This window comes from Scyliorhinus torazame, chromosome 26, assembly GCF_047496885.1.
Source record: "Scyliorhinus torazame isolate Kashiwa2021f chromosome 26, sScyTor2.1, whole genome shotgun sequence".
Lineage (NCBI taxonomy): Eukaryota > Metazoa > Chordata > Chondrichthyes > Carcharhiniformes > Scyliorhinidae > Scyliorhinus > Scyliorhinus torazame.
Genome location: NC_092732.1, coordinates 29417144 through 29439758, shown reverse-complemented (window position 1 = coordinate 29439758; position 22615 = coordinate 29417144). Strand labels below are relative to the sequence as shown.

At 50.8% G+C, this 22615-nt stretch overlaps 1 protein-coding gene across 4 annotated transcripts in view; it reads left to right on the top strand.

Annotated features, from left to right (window-relative positions):
• LOC140402931 (GA-binding protein subunit beta-1-like) overlaps nucleotides 1-22615 on the top strand; it is a 66434-nt gene that overhangs the window by 6092 nt on the left and 37727 nt on the right. For all 4 annotated transcript variants that reach the window (XM_072490573.1, XM_072490572.1, XM_072490574.1 and 1 more), the window contains exons 2-3: nucleotides 17437-17544; nucleotides 19262-19429. In XM_072490573.1, coding sequence (XP_072346674.1) covers nucleotides 17437-17544; nucleotides 19262-19429 — 276 coding nt within the window. The remainder of the gene's footprint in view (nucleotides 1-17436; nucleotides 17545-19261; nucleotides 19430-22615) is intronic.

Here is a 22615-nt window from a genome sequence, read left to right as displayed (position 1 = left end):
ATCCACAACTAGCCTAAAGAGAGAAAGAAAAACAAAACACGAAATAACCCCCCCCCCCCCCCCCCCCGGGTTGCTGCTGCTGTCTGTTCTGCTTTTCCATTATCGTTCCGCGAGATAGTCAAGAAACGGTTTCCACCGCCTGGTGAACCCCTGAGCCGATCCTCTTAACGCATATTTTATTCGCTCCAGTCTTTATGAACCCTGCCATGTCGTTTATCCAGGCCTCCACGCCCGGGGGCTTCGCTGCTTTCCACATAAGTAGAATCCTTCGCCGGGCTACTAGGGACGCAAAGGCCAAAACGTCGGCCTCTTTCGCCTCCTGCACTGCTGGTTCTTCCCCATGTAAATTGTTGTAGGGCGACACACAGGGCATGATCCAAATCAGACACTTAATACAGAGCAGGAAAGGATTATCAAAATCTGAAAATCAGTTGAGATGAGAAGCGAAAGTATGTGGGAGGTTTGTAGAGCGAGGGAGTGAAAAGGGGTCACGGAAAGAATTAAATGAGCAGAAAGGCTCATGACCAATCTACTTGATACTTATTTCCATTTTAATCAGGAAATTAGCTATTGTGTTAATTCGGCAAAAACTATAACTGCACGCAGAATTGGCAGGGCCCAACTACGGTGGACATTCAGAAACTCTTAACCACTTGTGTACACCCACCGCTCCAGGTCACCTTCAGCTCGCGCACGGTGATGTCGGGAGAGACCCGTTAAAATGCGACCGTAGAGAGCGAGGCCTTTCGGGGGAATTTGTTTACGAGACGGTAACCGGGTATGGAAGTTACACCAGTTCAGAATGTTGTCTCGGGTTGACACTGAACCATCCAGGCACGAGGTGAAGGTTCAGCGCGGGAGGTGCGGAGTGTAGGATAGGGGAGGTTCAAGCCAGTGGATTCGTTCAGAGAACAGGTTGACGTTTTTGAGTTCCGACTGTCTGTTGAAACGTTCACGTTTGTTAAGTGCTAAGAATGATTTTTCTTTTTCGTGAAGTGACCGAGCCTTTGTGGATGGGGGGGGGGGGGGTCTAATAGGAGCTGGAAAACATTTCTGATTGTGCTGTGGCCTTCCCTCCCCAGCTGGAAGTGTGAAGAGTGCTTGTCACTAAGGTTGTGACCACCCTTTCGCACCGCTGCCCCCCCCCCCCCCCCTCCAATCCCATGGTCTCTCTCCAAGCACATCTTGTCCGTGAGATCCGTCTCCTCGACGTTTTCTTGCCGACTCTCGCCTTAGCTGCCATCGCTGCGGTATTCTCTCCTAAGATACTTCCCCCAACCCTTCAAATCAAATCTACAGCCATCACCCCTCTCCTCAAGAAACCCATCCTTGAGACTCCCTCCATCTTTGCCGTGCCAACCTCCTTTACCTCTCCAAAGTACTTGAATGTGTTGTTGAAGGTGAGCTTTTGGGTGCCTACGTTCCATGTTTCTTGGTGTCAGATTTTGTTTCGTGACATCCTTGTGAAGTGCCATCAGTACGTTTCGCTATTTGAAACTTAAATGCAAGCTGATTTCCTGAGGCTCCACCCATTCGTGTTAGCAGTTGGCCCCTTGGGGCTGCAGATGTTGGCTCCCGATTGGCTGAAAACCAACAACCGGGAGCTGAGTTTCCCGGCCCAGAAGTGCGAAGGTTTTGGATGAAACGTTAAGGAGACGTTGCCGGTTGGGTCATCCTTGCGCTGGCCCAGCAGCCTGCTCCCGTTCTATCCGACAAGAACTTGCCCCACTTCTGGCAACAGCGGCCTGGCAGGTGAAGCGATATGGCCACCTAAGATCTCTACCCAAGGTCCAGCGAAGATTGTAGCAATTAGCCGGCGTTGAATAATACACACGGATATTTGAGTAAGAAAAATGTTAATCGGCTCAAGATGCTTCATGGTCACCGGGGATGAGTCCGTTAAATGAGGTATGCCCTTGTGCTCTTCATTTAAAAAAAACTATCTGAATTCCTTAAACTTAAATAAACTTATAAATGCTGGAAGGATTTTATCCATACGGAGTAAAGACAGGCTAGTGGATTCTATCCCTTCCCCCTTAATCTCATTGATTTAAATAACCCTACTGACTAACCAGCCCATCTTTCTTTCAGTCTTGATGGCTGACCTGCTGCAGGGTTCCAGCCTGTCCGACTTTCATTCTGACATTACACCGGCGATCGGTTTGCGCTCTGAACCCGCTTGCCGGCGTGACTTCTGTCTTCCAGCCAGCCCCTTCAGCGCTGTTTATTGAAACTTGTGGTTTGGTTTGCGGGAATGTCCGCTGGGGGACCCAGCAGGTGGACCAAGGTACAACTTACTGGCACAGTGACCTCTCCGCGTGTGCGTGTCGTCTGCATTTATGCAGCTTCGGCCTGTCCAGAGGCGCCTTGTAAGCTCTGTCACCGTTGAAATGTAGGAAGCTGGTGGCCAGTAATGTGATCGTGACGAGATCATCTGTCGAGGGTTAAATATCAGTCCCAGGACACTGAGCGGAACCTTCCCGTTCTACTTCAAAGAGACATTGAGAGGATGCAGAGCTGGGCCGGAAAATGGCAGATGGAGTTTAACCCTGATAAGCGCGAGGTGATTCATTTTGGTGGGACAAATTTGATTGCCGATTACAGGGTCAACAGCAGGGTTCTGAGGAATGTGGAGGAACAGAGAGATCTTGGGGTTCATGTCCACAGATCTCTGAAGGTTGCCACTCAAGTGGATAGAGCCGTGAAGAAGGCCTATAGTGTGTTAGCGTTTGTTAACAGGGGGCTTGAGTTTAAGAGCCGTGGGGTTATGTTGCAACTGTACAGGACCCTGGTGAGACCACATTTGGAGTATTGTGTGCAGTTCTGGTCACCTCATTATAGGAACATAGAACATTACAGCGCAGTGCAGGCCCTTCGGCCCTCGATGTTGCGCCGACCTGTGAAACCACTCTAAAGCCCATCTATACTATTCCATTTAAGGAAGGATGTGGAAGCATTGGAAAGGGTGCAAAGGAACTTAATAGAGGTTTATAAGATGTTGAGGGGGATAGATAGAGTGGACGTTCAGAGACTATTTCCTCGGGTGGATGTAGCTGTTACAAGGGGGCATAACTATAAGGTTCGGGGTGGGAGATATAGGAGGGATGTCCGAGGTAGGTTCTTTACTCGGAGAGTGGTTAGGGTGTGGAATGGACTGCCTGCTGTGATAGTGGAGTCGGACACTTTAGGAACTTTCAAGCGGTTATTGGATAGGCACATGGAACACACCAGAATGACAGGGAGTGGGACAGCTTGATCTTGGTTTCGGACAAAGCTCGGCACAACACCGAGGGCTGAAGGGCCTGTTCTGTGCTGTAGTGTTCTATATTCTATGATGGTGACAATGCTGCACTCTCTCAGTACTGCACTGAAATGTCAGCTCGGATTACAGGCGGTGTCTGGAGAAGGGCTCTCATCTGTGATTTCCTGACTCGAATGTGAAAGTGCTACCCGCCGGGCCACCGCTGTGGTTAGTATCTAGCACGTCTCTGGCGCCCAGACACTGCGCGTGCACACAATCTGCACTTGGGAAGTTGACAGAAACACTCTGCAGAGTTTTGAGATGGAGGGATTAAAAACACGCCTGTTCCTCGCAGGTTTCCGAGGTCCATTGCTTTTCAGCTCGGCAAATAATTCCCAAAAATTGCCAACCAACATTGGCGGTCATGCCTTCCAACCACTCTGGCATTTCTCTTCTAAACCTCTCTGCCCCTCACACTGCCCCCACCAAAAAAAAAACTATGGTTGTAGCGCAACCACCTTGTGAGCAGAGTGCGATTCGGTATCTTCAGAGCCCTCCCGGAACAGGTCCCGCCTCGATCGGGCTGTTTCTGTTTCTCTCGCTGCAGGGTCCTGGCTGTGTTTTCTTGCATCGCTTTGCCTGGTTGCTCTTTGTGATGCTGCCCTGCGTGTTTAAGCCACGCAGCTTGTTTGCCGTTTTGGAATATCAGTCGGCCGCCATTCACGTTGCCACCAGCTGAGCATGACAACTCTGAGCCTCCGAAGCTTAGCTGGTGTTGCAGGCCTATCCGTGTTACGATTTTTTTCAAAATACCTTCGTTGGGTGTGGCCATCACTGGCTGTGCCAGCATTTATTGCCCATCCCTACTTGCCCTTGAACTGCGCAGCTTGCTCGGGCCATTCCAGAGGGCATTTCAGAGCCCACCACATTGCTGTGAGGTCTGGAGTCACGCGTAGGCCAGACCGGGTAAGGACGGCAGATTTCCCTCCCTGAAGGGGGGCATTAGTGAACCAGATGGGGTTTTTTACAGCAACTGACAACGGTTTCACAGTCAGCATTAGACATTTAAACCAGATTCAAGTTGCACCATTTGCCCTGACGATGGAATGAAACTACTGCGTCACTCAAGACGATAAAAGTATGATTATGTTCCCCTGTAAAGCACAGTGGATTAAGCATTATTGACGTTATTTTTGACCCAGTTGGACTACGCTTAAAAATGGCATTTCGCACACCACTTGAACTGGTCAAGGGCGATATAACAGTAATGGAACCAAGGAGAGGAGATGGAGTTGAGATGCACATCAACCTAATTGAAGGCTAATTGATTGATGGAACGTACGTGAGGGGCTGAATGGTCAATGTTCCTTTGGACACGGTAGCATTGTGGATAGCAATGCTCCAGGGTCCCAGGTTCGATTCCCGGCTTGGGTCACTGTCTGTGCGGAGTCTGCACATCCTCCCCGTGTGCACGCGGGTTTCCTCCGGATGCTCCGGTTTCCTCCCACAGTCCCAAAGATGTGCAGGGTAGGTGGATTGGCCGTGATAAATTGCCCTTAGTGTCCAAAATTGCCCTTGGTGTTGGGTGGGGTTACTGGGTTATGGGGATAGGGTGGAGGTGTTGACCTTGGGTAGGGTGCTCTTTCCAAAAGTCGGTGCAGACTCGATGGGCCGAATGGCCTCCTTCTGCACTGTAAATTCTATGATCTCTGACACTCATTAGCTGGCAGATCCAGGATCATAGAACTTACAGTGCAGAAGGAGGCCATTCGGCCCATCGAGCCTGTACCGATCCACTTAAGCCCTCACTTCCACCCTATCCCCGATAACCCCTCCTAACATTTTGGTCACTAAGGGCAATTTAGCACGGCCAATCGACCTAACCTGCACATCTTTGGACTGTGGGAGGAAACCGGAGCACCCGGAGGAAACCCACGCAGACACGGGGAGAACGTGCAGACTCCGCACAGACAGTGACTCGGCGGGGAATTGAACCTGGGACCCTGGCGCTGTGAAGCCACAGTGCTAGCCACTTTTGTTACCATGCTGCCCACCTCGCCACAAGCTACCTTGCTGCCCACATCAGATGGTGGAAGTAACTAGCCTGCTAGGTTGAGGCACTTTGCAACAGGGTACTGATAGCCCATGTGAAATTGGAACAGTAATAATTCTGCTTTTAGTACAGGCAAAGTTGTTTTTCGCTCTTTTAAAAATCTCTGATTTGAGCCTCTTGGCTCACTGGTAAAATCAGCGATAGCCGACTCCGCAATTGCTTTCTCTGGAGTGTGCCCCTTAAAAGGCGGGTCACAGTATGAATTGTTGATGGCAGTTTCTCTTCCAGCCCCCGCGATGTGTAACCCCTGATCCCCGGTGAGCGCTCCTTAGCCTCAAGAGACTCGTTCGCACGCTCGCCGCTCTTGGTGATATCGTCTGAAGACACTGGGGGGTCAACTTGCACACGTACGCTGACGGCGTCCAGCTCCACGTGGCCACCACACCTTGGGCCACCTGTTTCACGCCTGGTGTTGGATGGGCTGCTGGAGTTCCTCCTGTTAAGTGATGCCTTTGACATCGCGCAGCTCCATATCCGTGCCACCGTATCCAACTCTTCTCCGGCCACTAGACCAGATTGTTCTCTGCTTTACTGCACACTGCTTGATCAGAAACTAAGCTGCCGCTTCCCGAACATTATCCGTTTCCGCCCAGCCCCGTCAGGTCTGCTGAAACTCGTGGCGGCTACTCTATTACTTTCTGAGTATGTCCTGTCCACAAAAAAACAGGACACATCCAACCCAGCCAATTACCGTGCCAACCGTCTACTGTCGATCATCAGCAAAGTGGTGGAAGGGGCCATCAACAGGGCTATCAAGTGGCACTTACTCAGCAATAACCTGCTCACTGACCCTCCGATTGGGTCTGGTCAGGGCACCTCCATTCCTGACCCCTTGATCCAAGCATGGACTAAAAGGCTGCATTCAAAAGGTGATTTGAGAGTGACTTCCTCGACGTCAAGGCAGCATTTGCCGTGTGTGGCATTAAGGAGCCCTAGCTAAACTGAAGTCAACAGGAATCGGGCGTAGGAGGGAGCTCTCCGCACGCCTTGGAACCCTGGAGTGCAGAAGGAGGCCATTCCGCCCACCGGGTCTGCACTGACCCCCCCCCCCCCGGAAAGAGCACCCGACCCAGTTATCCCAGACGATCGCTGCAGGAATTCCTCCGAGTAGAGACCTGGCTCCAACCCTTTACAGCTGCTTCGTCAGTTAGTTACTTCCGTCAATACGAATAGGCTCAATGACCCAGCCTCCGCTGCTCTCTGAGGAAGACCCTCTGAGAGAGGAAATTCCTCCATAAAGGTCAGAATTAGGCACGCTCTCCTGGCTGCACAATGTTCAACACCATCAGCATCTCCTCAGATACTGAACACCCTGTGTCCATGTGCAGCAAGACAACCTGCAGGCTTGGGCTGATAGGTGGCATGTAACATTTGACCAAGTGGCAGTCACTGGCTGCCTGCACCGAGCGGGCCCGAGGCTCTCGTGGCGAGCGTCTCACCTCCTGACTCCCCAAAGCCAGTCCACCATTGACGAGGCACAAATCGGGAGTGCGATGGAGAACTTTCCCCTTGCCTGGATGAGCCAAGTCAAAGCAGTCCGCCTGAACAGCGCTCCCATCAAACAGCTTGAAGCATTCACTCCCTCCACCACCGACGCACAGCGGCAGCCATGTCTACAAGACGCACCGCAGCGACTCACCGAGGCTCCTTCGACAGCACCTTCCAAACCCGCCACCTCTACCATCTAGAAGGGTGAGGGGGCAGCATAGGGAACACCCCCCCTTCCACCTGCAAGTTCCCCCTCCGAGCCGCTCGCCACCTCGGCTCGGGAATATATCGGCCGTTCCTTCACGGGTCAGAATCCCGGAACTCCCTCCCTAACAGCACGGTGGGTGTACCTACACCTCACGGACTGCTAAAGATGGGCGACCAATGCTGGCTCAGCCAGTACAGGTCCTGTTCGTGAAATAAACGGCAGCACGGCGGCGCAGTGGGTTAGCACTGCTGCCTCACGGCACCAAGGACCCGGGTTTGATTCCTTGCTCTTGGTCACTGTCCGCGTGGAGTTTGCACATTCTCCCCGTGTCTGCGTGGGTTTCACCCCCACAACACAAAGATGTGCAGGGTAGGTGGATTGGCCACGCTAAATTGCCTCTTAATTGGAAAAAATGAATTGGGTACCTCTAAATTTATTTTTAAAAAGAATGTTAGTGAAATAATAAAAACAAAATCTTTTTGCCATCCATAACTGCTCATTGAAGAGTGCTCATAGGTGGGGTTATTTGCTGTGCAATATCATGGACGTTCTAAGCAAAACACTGAAACTCGATCTCTGCACAGTGGGCTCTTCTAGTGAATGTTGATAAATCTTTTAAAAATAATAGATCATCGCGATGGATTTTTTAACGCCATTTACAAAAGGGGAAATCGCACCCCCTTTTCTGGGGAAAAAAGAGAATTCTTAGACTATCTGCTTTACTTTGATAATATGTAAAGTTAGCGGTCTTAATATTATCAGCCTTTTGCAACGGTTAAGAAGGAACTCTCACGGCACATGGTGGTGCATTGGTTAGCGCTGCTGCCTCACAGCGCCGAGGACCCGGGTTCGATCCCGGGCCACTGTCCTTGTGGAGTTTGCACATTCTCCCCGTGTCTGCGTGGGCCGTTTCCCCCCCCCCCCCCCCCCCCGTCCCCGTCCCCCCCGTCCCGCCCCACAACCCAAAGATGTGCAGGGTGGGTAGATTGGCCATGCTAAATTGCCCCTTGATTGGGGCAAAAAAGAATTGGGTACTTTGAATTTATGAGACAAAAAAAAAGAATGAGCCCTCTGTGAAGGGCCATTTAAGGCTCTGTGCGTTTAAGTGTTATTATATCAATGCATCAAACCCACGATTGCATCTTCCTTGAACATTCCCCTCCCCACCCCTTCACCAAAATAGCGATTCGGTTCATGTGAGGCATTCCTTCACAGCTGTGTGACTCATTGTTTTTTTGGGTGAAAAAGGAAGGAACTCTCTGATCTTGGGAGAGCTCCTGTGTGTGTGTGTGTGGAAGGTTGTTTCAAAAAGAAAGATTTTGTTTCCCCCCCCCCCTCAAATTCCCCCAAGTGCGTTCCAAATCTCTGAAAAAACAAGCCCGAGTTTTGCACAAACAGCGATTCATGACTCCAATTTTCTCATCACGTCACAATTGCTCTTGGAACAGTTTCCAGAACCGCCCTTCACAGGAAACTGCGAGGGCCACTCCTGGTTCTAATTACACTTGCATTATATTTTGGGTCGGCTTGCAGCTTGGCTAGTTTGAGAGCTGGGCACTTTCTCCCTCCCCACACACACCCACACACTCTACAGGTGAAGTACGACCTGTTTTCTATCCGCACAAACACTTCCATTCTCTTATTTTGGTGTCACTGTCTTCAGCGGGGATTTTCTGCAATGTTAATGGTCTCTGTCTGGAGGTAGGCTGCCTGATCTGACCCAGAGAGCATAAGAAACCGCAACAGGTGGAAGCCCCTCGCCCCACTTCTGTCGTTCAGTGTGATCGTCTTTAATATTCTACCTCAACTGTGCATTCTCGTAATCTCTCCGTATCTCTTTTAAATAAATAAAAATTATCCACATCCCTCTTGAATCTACTCATCGACTGTGCGTCCATAGCCCTCTGGGTACAAAATCACAAAGATTGCAATACATTTTGTGTGCAGACATTTCTTTTTTTTTTAAATTTACAATACCCAATTAATTTTTTCCAATTAAGGGGCAATTTAGCGTGGCCAATCCACCTAGCCTGCACATCTTTGGGTTGTGGGGGGCGAAACCCACGCAGACGCGGGGAGAATGTGCAAAGCCCACACGGACAGTGACCCAGGGCCGGGATCGAACCTGAGACCTCGGCGCCGTGAGGCAGCAGGGCTAACCCACTGCGCCACCGTGCTGCCCCGTGTGCAGACATTTCTCCTCCTCAATCCTAAATGGTCAATTTGTTTATCTTGAGACGTGAGCCCACCCCAGATCAGGGGAGTGGAACCAACAACAGATTTATAATTCTTCTCCTGTTGGCTAAACTGTCCGGCATCATTGATGCTTTCTTAAGATGGAATTCATGCCTGCGAATATTGACCGTGTGAATCTCCAGTTGGTTAAAGAACCTTTTTATGATCTTGTGTAAAACCTAAAGCACTTTGCCATCGAATTGCTGTCTTCACTATTTTATCGTAGGGAGCACACAATCTTTGTGCACAGCATGATCTCAGAATGGTTAATGACCAGTCCGCATGTTTTTTGTGAATTTGACTTGACGGAGGCCAGTAGAACTCTCCTGATTGTTTATGGAGATCTGTTAAACATCCACCCAAGAGAACGGATGGATCGGGCCTGTCCAAAAACTGGCATCTCAGCCAGTGCAGTCACGCTCTGAAGCGTCAGCCTACATCGCGTCAACCAGTCTCTTAAAGTGGAGCTGAACCTAAACCTTCTGACGTCGAGGCAACCGCGCCGTCACCCAGTCCAAGACTGGACGTCGCCTGCTCCTGCAAGCTCTACACATCAAGTGCCTTCCTCCTGTTTGCACTTTACCCGGGTATCTGACACGGCATCCACATTTTTAAAAAGGTCAGGACGAGTCCGATGTCCATCGTTTCGTGGCTGTGGAGATTCTGCAGCTCCAGGAACCTCCACCTAGTGGTAGCGGTGCGCTTCTCCGTGGATACGTGCCCAAATAAGGAGCGCACGCCACACATCGCGCATTTCCTACATAACCGGCAGTCTCCCCATCGCACTCGGGAACTGAGGCTGGGATTGTGGCGGAGGAGTAACTGGGTCGGGGTGTTGCCTGTTTCTCTTTACTCTGGCTCTGTTCGAATTAGGGCAATCAGTGAATTTACCTTCTTTCTATATTGCCTATGTCCAAATGCTTAGAGTCGCCAGCTATCGAATGATACCACCACAAGTTTCAACCGGCTATCGATCAAAGAGCCAAACGCCAATTAGTTAGTTCAAGGTCAAGGGTACTTTATTTACATACAATTAGTCATGCAACATAAACACTACTAGTTAACTACACCTATCGACTAAGACAACCTGTACCTAACTTCGGGCACCCGGCTTAGGTCAGAAAACAGTGGCCGCTGTTCAATTCTGGATCTCTTGGGTTCGAAGTGGTAACTGCTGCTCGGCTGGGCTCGTCCTTCTGGTACCGGGCGTTGAACTCGAACTTGCTTCTGGTGTTGCTGCAGTTGGCAATGGCCGTGACCGGGGTACCAAGGCCAAAAGAGAACGAGCATTTATTTTTAAACTTTTACATTTAATTGACTAATTAATTGACGCAATGTCAATTAGAGGGGTGCAGTGCTCTGACTGAGATGTGGCAGGTCCGGGAGGCTTCCAGCGTCCCGGATGGCTTCATTTGCAGAAAGTGCACCCATCTGGAGCTCCTCACAGACCGCATGGTTCGGTTGGAGCGGAAGGTCGATGCACTTAGGAGCATGCAGGTGGCGGAAAGCGTCATAGATCGCAGTTATATAAATGTGGTCACACCCAAGGTGCAGACAGAAATGGGTGACCACCAGAAAGGGCAGGCAGTCAGTGCAGGAATCCCCTGTGGTTGTCCCCCTCTCGAACAGATATACCCCTTTGGATACTGTCGGGGAGGATAGCCTATCAGGGGAAAACAGCAGCAGCCAGAGCAGTGGCACTACGGCTGGCTCTGATGTTCAGAAGGGAGGGTCACAGCGCAGAAGAGCAATAGTCATGGAGGACTCTATAGTTAGGGGCACAGATAGGCGCTTCTGTGGACGTGAAAAAGACTCCAGGATGGTATGTTGCCTCCCTGGTGCCAGGGTCCAGGATGTCTCCGAACGGGTAGAGGGCATCCTGAAGGGGGAGGGCAAACAGGCAGAGGTCGTTGTACATATTGGTACTAACGACATAGGCAGGAAGGGGCATGAGGTCCTGCAGCAGGAGTTCAGGGAGCTAGGCAGAAAGTTAAAAGACAGGACCTCTAGGGTTGTAATCTCGGGATTACTCCCTGTGCCACGTGCCAGTGTGGCTAGAAATAGGAAGATAGAGCAGCTAAACACGTGGCTAAACAGCTGGTGTAGGAGGGAGGGTTTCCGTTATCTGGACCGCTGGGCGCTCTTCCGGGGCAGGTGTGACCTATATAAGAAAGACGGGTTGCATCTAAACTGGAGAGGCATAAATATCCTGGCCGCGAGGTTTGCTAGTGTCACGCGGGAGGGTTTAAACTAGTATGTCAAGGGGGTGGGCACGGGAGCAATAGGTCAGAAGGTGAGAGCATTGAGGGAGAATTAGGGAATAGGGCCAGTATGGCTCTGAGGCAGAGCAGACAGGGTGAAGTTGCTGAACACAGCGGGTCTGGTGGCCTGAAGTGCATATGTTTTAATGCAAGAAGTATTACGGGTAAGGCAGATGAACTTAGAGCTTGGATTAGTACTTGGAACTATGATGTTGTTGCCATTACAGAGACCTGGTTGAGGGAAGGGCAGGATTGGCAGCTAAACGTTCCAGGACTTAGATGTTTCAGGCGGGATAGAGGGGAGTGTAAAAGGGGTGGCGGAGTTGCGCTACTGGTTAGGGAGAATATCACAGCTTTACTATGGGAGGACACCGCAGAGGGCAGTGAGGCTATATGGGTAGAGATTCGGAATAAGAAGGGTGCAATCACAATGTTGGGGGTTTACTACAGGCCTCCCAACAGCCAGCGGGAGATAGAGGAGCAGATAGGTAGACAGATTTTGGAAAAGAGTAAAAACAACAGGGTTGTTGTGATGGGAGACTTCAACTTCCCCAATATTGACTGGGACTCACTTAGTGCCAGGGGCTTAGACGGGGCGGAGTTTGTAAGGAGCATCCAGGAGGGCTTCTTAAAACAATATGTAGACAGTCCAACTAGGGAAGGGGCGGTACTGGACCTGGTATTGGGAATGAGCCTGGCCAGGTGTAGAAGTTTCAGTAGGGGAGCATTTCGGGAACAGTGACCACAATTCAGTAAGTTTTAAAGTGTTGGTGGACAAGGATAAGAGTGGTCCTAGGGTGAATGTACTGAATTGGGGGAAGGCTAATTATAACAATATTAGGCGGGAACTGAAGAACCTAGATTGGGGGCGGATGTTTGAGGGTAAATCAACATCTGACATGTGGGAGGCTTTCAAGTGTCAGTTGAAAGGAATTCAGGACCGGCATGTTCCTGTGAGGAAGAAGGATAAATACGGCAATTTTCGGGAACCTTGGATAACGAGAGATATTGTAGGCCTCGTCAAAAAGAAAAAGGAGGCATTTGTCAGGGCTAAAAGGCTGGGAACAGACGAAGCCTGTGTGGAATATAAGGAAAGTAGGAAGGAACTTAAGCAAGGAGTCTGGAGGGCTAGAAGGGGTCACGAAAAGCCATTGGCAAATAGGGTTAAGGAAAATCCCAAGGCTTTTTACACGTACATAAAAAGCAAGAGGGTACCAGGGAAAGGGTTGGCCCACTGAAGGATAGGCAAGGGAATCTATGTGTGGAGCCAGAGGAAATGGGCGAGGTACTAAATGAATACTTTGCATCAATATTCACCAAAGAGAAGGATTTGGTAGATGTTGAGTCTGGAGAAGGGTGTATAGATAGCCTGGGTCACATTGAGATCCAAAAAGATGAGGTGTTGGGCGTCTTGAAAAATATTAAGGTAGATAAGTCCCCAGGGCCTGATGGGATCTACCCCAGAATACTGAAGGAGGCTAGAGAGGAAATTGCTGAGGCCTTGACAGAAATCTTTGGATCCTCACTGTCTTCAGGTGATGTCCCGGAGGACTGGAGAATAGCCAATGTTGTTCCTCTGTTTAAGAAGGGTAGCAAGGATAATCCAGGGAACTACAGGTCGGTGAGCCTTAAGTCAGTGGTAGGGAAATTACTGGGGAGAATTCTTCGAGACAGGATCTACTCCCATTTGGAAGCAAATGGACGTATTAGTGAGAGGCAGCATGGTTTTGTGAAGGGGAGGTCGTGTCTCACTAACTTGATAAAGTTTTTCGAAGAGGTCACAAAGATGATTGATGCAGGTAGGGCAGTGGATGTTGTCTATATGGACTTCAGTAAGGCCTTTGACAAGGTCCCTCATGGTAGACAAGTACAAAAGGTGAAGTCACACGGGATCAGGGGTGAGCTGGCAAGGTGGATACAGAACTGGCTAGGTCATAGAAGGCAGAGAGTAGCAATGGAAGGATGCTTTTCTAATTGGAGGGCTGTGACTAGTGGTGTTCCGCAGGGATCAGTGCTGGGACCTTTGCTGTTTGTAGTATATATAAATGATTTGGAGGAAAATGTAACTGGTCTGATTCGTAAGTTTGCTGACGACTCAAAGGTTGGTGGAATTGCGGATAGTGATGAGGATTGTCAGAGGATACAGCATGATTTAGATTGTTTGGAGACATGGGCAGAGAGATGGCAGATGGAGTTTAATCCGGACAAATGTGAGGTAATGCATTTTGGAAGGTCTAATGCAGGTCGGGAATATACAGTGAATGGTAGAACCCTCGAGTATTGAAAGTCAGAGAGATCTAGGTGTACAGGTCCACAGGTCACTGAAAGGGGCAACACAGGTGGAGAAGGTAGTCAAGAAGGCATACGGCATGCTTGCCTTCATTGGCCGGGGCATTGAGTATAAGAATTTGCAAGTCATGTTGCAGCTGTGTAGAACCTTAGTTAGGCCACACTTGGAGTATAGTGTTCAATTCTGGTCACCACACTACCAGAAGGATGTGGAGGTTTTAGAGAGGGTGCAGAAGAGATTTACCAGAATGTTGCCTGGTATGGAGGGCATTAGCTATGAGGAGAGGTTGAATAAACTTGGTTTGTTCCCACTGGAACGACGGAGGTTGAGGGGCGACCTGATAAAGGTCTACAAAATTATGAGGGGCATGGACAGAGTGGATAGTCAGAGGCTTTTCCCCAGGGTAGAGGGGTCAATTACTAGGGGGCATAGGTTTAAGGTGAGAGGGGCAAGGTTTAGAGTAGATGTACGAGGCAAGTTTTTTACGCAGAGGGTAGTGGGTGCCTGGAACTTGCTACCGGAGGAGGTGGTGGAAGCAGGGACGATAGTGACATTTAAGGGGCATCTTGACAAATACATGAATAGGATGGGAATAGAGGGATACGGACCCAGGAAGTGTAGAAGATTGTAGTTTAGTCGGGCAGCATGGTCGGCACGGGCTTGGAGGGCCGAAGGGCCTGTTCCTGTGCTGTACTTTTCTTTGTTCTAACTCACCCTTTATACTCCGGGGGGGGGTTTGCGCTCTTCTGGGCGGTCCTTCGATTTGGGCCTTACTAATTGGGTGATCCCTGATCACGCCGTTCGATTCCTTAGCCAATAAGTGGGTGGGGATCTGGATGGCTGGGTGTGTCTCAACCGGTCACTGACCCCTTGGACAGGGAGTGGCGCCGAAATGTCTGGGACGGTCCCGGTTGCTGGAGTACCAGTCCTTTGTGTTGGGGAAGATGGGCCATCACCTGCTAATCGGCCTGATTAACATGCTGATGGGACGGGGTTTCGATACCGTCATGACTTTGCTGACGAATATGCACTGCAGGCTCAGAACCTGCCTGACCCTTGGCTTGTCCGTTTTACCGCCTTTGTGAGTTGCTCTGTGCTTAGTTGGAAGTGGCCATGTCAGATGGCTACAGGGGAAGCAGCTGTGATAATAGTTGAAGTCCGACGCTTCGTATTTTCATTTCAATCTCACTTGCCAACATTTGCAATGGCAAGTGCCTCATGTAAATCTGCCACGCTCTCGCTACACACCCCTCGGTGCTTCAGTGTCTTCACTGGCTAGAGGGGCGGTGTGCTCAAATGTGGACAAACCAAGATTAGAATCAAAATACAGTTTGTGGAGCCTCGAGGCGTTTAATGTATACATCAATAAAGTAATGGAGTTCTGCGTTGTGCAGCACGAAGATCCATGGCCCCCGGGAATGGAAACCGTGGGGAGCAGGATATATCAGTGAGCAATCTTAAGACATAAAAGCGCAGCGAAGATTGAATGAGTACGAGTCTGCCTCTCTCGCTCTCACACCCCATGGTGCCAAGTTCTCTCCCAAGTTTGTGGGCAGCGCGGTAGCATGGTGGTTAGCACAATTGCTTCGCAGCTCCAGGGTCCCAAGTTCGATTCCCGGCTTGGGTCACTGTCCTGTGTGAGGAGTCTGCACGTTCTCCCCGTGTCTGCGTGGGTTTCCTCCGGGTGCTCCGGTTTTCTCCCACAGTCCAAAGATGTGCAGGTTAGGTGGATTGGCCGTGCTAAATTGTCCCTTAGTGTCCAAAATTGCCCTTAGTGTTGGTGGGGTTATGGGGGTAGGGTGGAGGTGTGGACCTTGGGTGGGGTGCTCTTTCAAAGAGCCGGTGCAGACTCGATGGGCCGAATGGCCTCCTTCGGCACTGTAAATTCTATGATTAAAAAAAAAAAAAGTTGAAAGTGTGGGGTAAGAATAGGAGGGCCAGTGTAATGGCAGCTTGTTCCATTCAGCCAGATTAAATCATATTGCAGACAGGGCTGCTTAACGTGTTCTGTACTTCTGGAATCAAAAGCAACTCCATGTCAGTCCTCAACTGGACACGGCTCTCCTTCCTGCGGTCTTTTTAAAAACTCGGCGGGCGGGAGAGTGTGCTGACCATAGGGGTGACCATAGGGGTGGGGCGATGACCATGCCCCTCCCTCTCCGCACATTTGCCTATCCCAGCATCATTCACCAAGTGGGCCACAAATGGGACCCCAGCTGTTCTATCTTTGTCTTTTTTTTTTTTTTGTTGCCCTCCTGATGAAGTCAGCTGCGTCCCTATTCGCAGAGTGAATCGCCGAATTGTTAGGGCGCGGCAGGGACATTGTGTCTGCATTGGCTCTCCAAACGTGCATCGTGACTTTGTGCCGTTCCCCAGACATAACCTTCCCGGCACATTGTTTCTGTTCACATGATCATCGCACGCCCTCTCGAACGCCTCGAATGAACCCGCCCCCGCCACATTTCCACACAGCGCATTCCAGACCTGAACCGCTCGCTGTGTGAAAAGGTTTTTTTCCCTCGCATCGTATTTGCTCCTTTGCAAATCACTTAAAACCTGTGCCCCCCCCCCCCCCTCTCGTTCTCGATCCCTTTACAGGCGGGGAACAGTTTCTCCCTGTCTACTCTGTCCAGCCCCCTCATGATCCTGAGCATCTCTATCAGATCTCCCCCTTGGCCGCTGCCTGGAAATGTGGCCGTGGCAGGTTCAATCGAAGCATTCAGGAGGGCATTAGATGATTATTTGAGCAGACACCATGTGCTGAGAGAGGGGAGTGGCACTAAGTCATAATGCCCGCTCGGAGAGCCGGTGCAGACACGATAGGCCCATTGGCCGCCTCCTGCCACTGTGCGATTCTCCAGTGTCGTGGAAAGCCTGGGAAAATTTCATTTTCCCTTCCGCAGCACCCCAGTCCATCATGAAAGTCCGAACAGGCCACAAGTCAAACTGGGGGCCCTCCTGAATTATGGTGCCTTCGTGCCCATCCCCCCCCACCCCACCCCCACCCCGCGCCTCCCACCAAACCATTGGGGGAAGCTGATGATTATCGAACCTCTTGAGAGAGTGCTGGAGGCAAAAACGGTAGCGCAGTGTTTAGCACAGCTGCTTCACAGCTCCAGGGTCCCGCGTTCGATTCCCGGCTGGGGTCACAGTCAGTGCGGAGTCTGCACGTTCTCCCCGTGTCTGCGTGGGTTTCCTCCGGGTGCTCAGGTTTCCTGCCACAGTCCGAAGATGGTGCAGGGTTAGGTGGATTGGCCGTGCTAAATTGCCCTGGGTTAGGTGGGGTTACGGGGATAGGGTGGAGGTGTGAGATTAAGTGGGGTGCTCTTTCCAAGAGCTGGTGCAGAGTCAATGGGCCGAATGGCCTCCTTCTGCACTGTAAATTCTATGAAAAAACGCGCCGAAGACGTGAGGTTTACAAGACCGAGACCACAACCGTTAGTAGTTCCGCCCTCGTTGAACCGTGCAACAGCCGCTAGCGGATGGCCTGAGCTTTGTTTATTACCGCTGGTACTTCTTGTATTGCCTCACGCTCCAGCTGTTTAGTGACTAACTGGCCTGTTTGTATGTGTTTTTATTTGTCCCTTCTGCAATTCCCAGATGTCCCTGGTGGATTTGGGGAAGAGGCTGTTGGAGGCGGCTCGAAAAGGACAAGACGATGAAGTGCGAACGTTAATGGCAAATGGCGCTCCCTTCACCACGGATTGGGTAGGCGGATCTTGTAGCCAGTAAACTTGTTTGTTTGTTTTTGAAAGAAAAAAAACGGGAGTTCAGCCTTCAGACGAGGTCCACCCACAGGAAGCGCTGAAAGAGAAAGTGGTGCCGTAAAACCTCAGGCCACAACAGTCTGGCTGCCGACCAGGAATATTCCGGGACTCTGGGAGCACATATCTCGGGCTGCCTGTAGTTAGGAAGTAAATGCGGAAGCAACCAGGAAGACGAGGATATCACGCACATGAGAAATGAAGTGGGATGAGTTAGATGCGGGTGTGAACTGGGAGCAGATGGATATCCCGGGGCTCACCGAAAGCTGGTTAAAAGAGGACGACTGGCGATAGCAAGGCGTTCCACGCCGGTGTTCCCAAAGGGCAGGGGAAGGATCAGTGCCAAAGCCGCGGTTGTAATCGCTGGAAGGGGGTTTAATCTCCCCGACGTCGATTGGGGCTTAAGCTGGGGACAGTCTGAGTGAATTGATCTGTTCTTCAAGAGTCTCCTCTTAAACAGTCAGCAAGGGAACCCTCCAGGTGAAAGACTGTTCGGAACTAACCGAGCGAGGAAATCTGGGGATGGGCGGTGAAGGTGCTGTGGGGATGGGCGGTGAAGGTGCTGTAGTGATAAGCAAGTTGTTCAATTTAAGGGTCGAATAAACAAGCAGCCAAACTTTAGGAGAGCAGATCTTGGGTGTATAAAATGGGTGGGGGGGGGGGGGGGGGAAGCGTTTATCTTCGAAACACAAGAGGGGGATAAAAAAGGGTATGGGGGGGGGGGAGCGTTTATCTTCGAAACACAAGAGGGGGATAAAAAAGGGTTTGGGGAGGGGGTGGGAGAGTTGGGCAAATAAAAGGCCAGTTAAAGTTTTGAAGCCAGGGCCGGTACAGGAAGGGACACGAAATGGAAAGATGGGGAAATTGAAAAAAAAAACTCACCGGATAAAGGAGCAGGAGAAGGCCGCAGAAAGAAGCAGGGCCATTAATTAGTGACAACAGCAAAGTCTGAGGATTAATAATAATCTTTATCAGCGTCACAAGTCGGCTGCAATGAAGTTACTGTGACAATCCCCTCGTTGCCACATTCCGGCGCCTGGGAGGGAGAATTCGGAATGTCCAATTCACCGAACAAGCACGTCTTTCGGGACTTGTGGGAGGAAACCGGAGCCCCCGGAGGAAACCCTTGCAGACACGGGGGAGAACGTGCAGACTCCGCACAGACAGTGACCCAAGACGGGAATCGAACCCGGGGACCCTGGCGCCGTGGAGCAACAGTGCTAACTCCGATCCTTGCGACGCCGCACTAGACACAGCCTGCCAACGTGACGATGCTCGACACCAACGGCCTCGTGGCCAAACGGCAATGGGAAATGAATAAATGTGGTCTCGCCTGCATTGTCCACGTCCGAACAAGGAATTCAGTCAGGTGTGGGCTGGGGTGGCGTCTTCCTGTTCCGCCCTCTGTGGTTGAATTGACGGTCACCCCAGGATGGGCACTGCAGGAAGAATGGCTGGGTGTTTGTGAGCTGCTTCCCCAGCAAGAGTGGGAGGGAGAAAGTGGACTTCCTTTAAACTCGGCAATCCTCACGTAGCAAAGTACTCCCGTTGATCTATTCTAGCAAACGTTGTTGGAGGCACACCCCACCAGATTGCACCATTTATCTCTGGGCATGTCTTGCTGTAATGAAATTTGATGTATCGTTCTCCTCTTCCCCCAGCTTGGCACATCCCCTCTTCACCTTGCAGCCCAGTATGGCCATTACTCCACCGCAGAAGTCCTCCTCCGAGCAGGAGTTAGCCGGGACGCCCGAACCAAAGTCGACAGGACGCCGCTACACATGGCAGCAGCCGAGGGCCACGCCAACATCGTGGAGCTGTTGATCAGGGTAATCTCCCGGTAGAAGTCTGTCCACGAGAGCCCTGGCCTAGATTTTTGAGCAAGCAAACAAAAAAAAAAGGTCAGGACCGCGGTGCCCCTCATCCAAAACCAAACCGCCACCCTTGGCAATGCCGAGGCAGGTCAGCCAAGCACCCGGAAGATCCGTTTGATCTCCTGCCGCTCCTGTTCCTCAGCATCAAGTATGTGTTACCAGCCCCGTCTTCCTCCGCTCCAAGCTGGGTGATCCCTCGCAGGATGGTTGATGGGGGCAGAGATGCTATAAACCTATTTGCAAAGAGGTGATGTTGGGGTGACTCGTCAACTGGTTGCATTTTACCCTGGGGTGGGAGGTACGTCACTAAAAATAATAATGTTCTTTATTAGTGTCGCAAGTAGGCTGACATTAACACTGCAGTGAAGTTGCTGTGAAAATCCCCTCGTCGCCACATTCCGACGCCTGTTCGGGTACACAGAGGGAGAATTCAGAATGTCCAATTCCCCTAACAAGCACGTCTTTCGGGACTTGCGGGAGGAAACCGGAGCGCCCGGAGGAAACCCACGCAGACACGGGGAGAACGTGCAGTCACCGCACAGACAGTGACCCAGCGGGGAATCGAACCTGGGACCCCTGGCAATGTGAAGCGACAGTGCTAACCACTATCCGCCCCACACATTATCAAAGGACTCGCCTGCAGGGCAGGTTAATAAGGCCGTTCAGAGAAAGCAGACCTGGCACAGGGATTCCTTTCGAGAGAGGTGGAATTAAAAAAACAGAAAAGGCTACACTTAACTGGTATCTGACCGTGGGCAGTTCACATTTCGTCTTGCCGAAAATAGTTTGGGGGCTCCATGTTGTGTAAAAGTCCGGGGCGATTCGAAAAGAAACTTTATTTAAAAAATTTAGAGTACCCAATTAATTTTTTTCCAATTAAGGGGCAATTTAGCGCGGTCAATCCACCTACCCTGCACATATTTGGGTTGTGGGGGCGAAACCCACGCAGACACGGGGGAGAATGTGCAAACTCCACACGGACAGTGACCCAGGGCCGGGATCGAACCCGGGACCTCGGCGCCGTGAGGCAGCAGTGCTAACCACTGCGCCGCCGTGCCGCCCGCGAAAAGAAACTGACTGGAGTGATGCCAAGGCTGAAAGGTTCTATCCACCAGGAAAACTTAAACAAGGGTTCGTTAGGCCCTGCTCTTGTTACGTTAGACGGACTGAGAGGAATGAATGACTTGGTCAGGGTCTTTGAAACTGCTGGCAGAATTCCGGCCCCGGAGCACTGTCCGTGTGGAGTTTGCACATTCTCCCCGTGTCTGCGTGGGTCTCACCCCCACAACCCAAGGATGTGCAGGCTAGGTGGATTGGCCACGCTAAATTGCCCCTTAATTGGAAACCATAATAATAATTGGGTACTCTAAAATTTATTTTAAAAAAGAAACTGCTGATAGGGTAGACATGGAGAAGATGTTTCCACTTGTAGGCATTGGGATACCAGAACTAGGGGACCTTCAATACGCCACAGTCACTAATAAATCCATTAAGGAGAAACATCTTTACCAGAGAGTGAGGTGGGGGAAGGAGAGAATGTGGGACTCGCTCCCACAGGGAGTGCTGGAGGCGAAGAGCAGAGGTGGATTTAAGGGGAAAGCTGGATAAACACGTGAGGGAGAAAGGGATTAAGGTAGGATAGCAGGAGGCGCTTGCGGAGCACAAACACCAGTGTAGAAGAGAGGGCCCGAATGGCCTGTTTCTGTGCTGTAAATACGGTGTCATTTTCAAGTGATGAGGTTAACGGGTTTTAAAAAGTATGAATAAGTGGGTCATTTTCAGGGTGACAGGCTTGTGACTAGCGAGTAGCTCAAGGAGCAGTGCTTTGGCTTCCAGCTCAGTCACGATCTATATCGATGGAAGCGGGGGATTAAGAAATTTGGCAAGCGGAATACAATGTGGAGAAATCTGAGGCTCTTTGCATTGGTAAGGAGAACAGAAATACAGAGTGTTTCTGAAACGGAGAGGGGCTGGGGAGCCTTCAGCATCACCGGGTGAGCTTGTTTAGGAGTGGCTGAAATCTAATGCACATACAGCGAGCAATTAAGAAGGAAAATGACAAGCGGGCCTTTACGACAAGGGGATTTGAGTAAAGGAGTAACTGTGTCTGACTGCCATTATATAGAGCTTTGCGTGTGTTGTGTGCAGTTTGGGTTTCCTTGCCCCAGGCAATATATACTTGCCAGAGAGGGAGTGCATCGCAGGTTCACTAAATTAATTCCTGGGATTGTCTTATGAGGAAAGATTAGATAGACCGGACCTTTATTCGCTGGAGTTTCAGAGAATGAGAGGTGATCTCAATCAAAGGTACAAAGTTATTACAGGGCTCAACAGGGTAGGTGTCGGAAGGATTTTTCCCCTGACTGGTGAGCCTAGAACCAGGGGGGGACAGTCTCAGAATAAGGGGATTTATTTATAAATGGTCGGCCATTTAAGACTGAATCATAGAATCTCGGCAGTGCCGACGCAGGCCACTCGGCCCATCGAGTCGGCAACGATCCACTCTGCCCGATACCCATGACATAACCGGCACATCCTTGGACACTTGAGGAGCAATTTATCACGGCCGATCCACCTATCCTGCACCTCATTGGACTGTGGGGGGGGAGCGGGGAGAATCAGAGCCCCCGGAGGAAACCCACCCAGTCGCTTGGAGAACGTGCAAACTCCACACAGGTGGGCTGTCACCCGAGGCCGGAATCGAACCCGGGTCCCTGGCGCTGTGAGGCAGCAGTGCTAACCGCTGTGCCGCCCCGAGCAGAGCTGAGAAGGAATCGCTGCACTCCGAGAGATTGCTGAATATTTGGAATTCTCTCCCGTTGAGTGTGTCCAAGAGTGGGGTTGATAGATTTTTGCATGTCCAAAAGATCAAGGGGGATAGAGCGGGAAAATGGTGTTGGCGTTAGTCAGCTAGTACCTCATTGAGGCGGGCTCGAATGGCCTACTCCTGCTATTTCTTAGGCACCGAGAGGCTGCTAAACGTCTTATTGGTTAGAAATGTGGAAAGGGAGTAGTGTCAGTTAATGTTGTACCCCACCTTTTCCCGTAAACCCGCGCCTGAAACTGCCCTGGGTTCAATTTGAAAGACGCCGTTATGTTTGTTCAACATGGGCGACACGTGGCGCTGCTGCCTCACGGCGC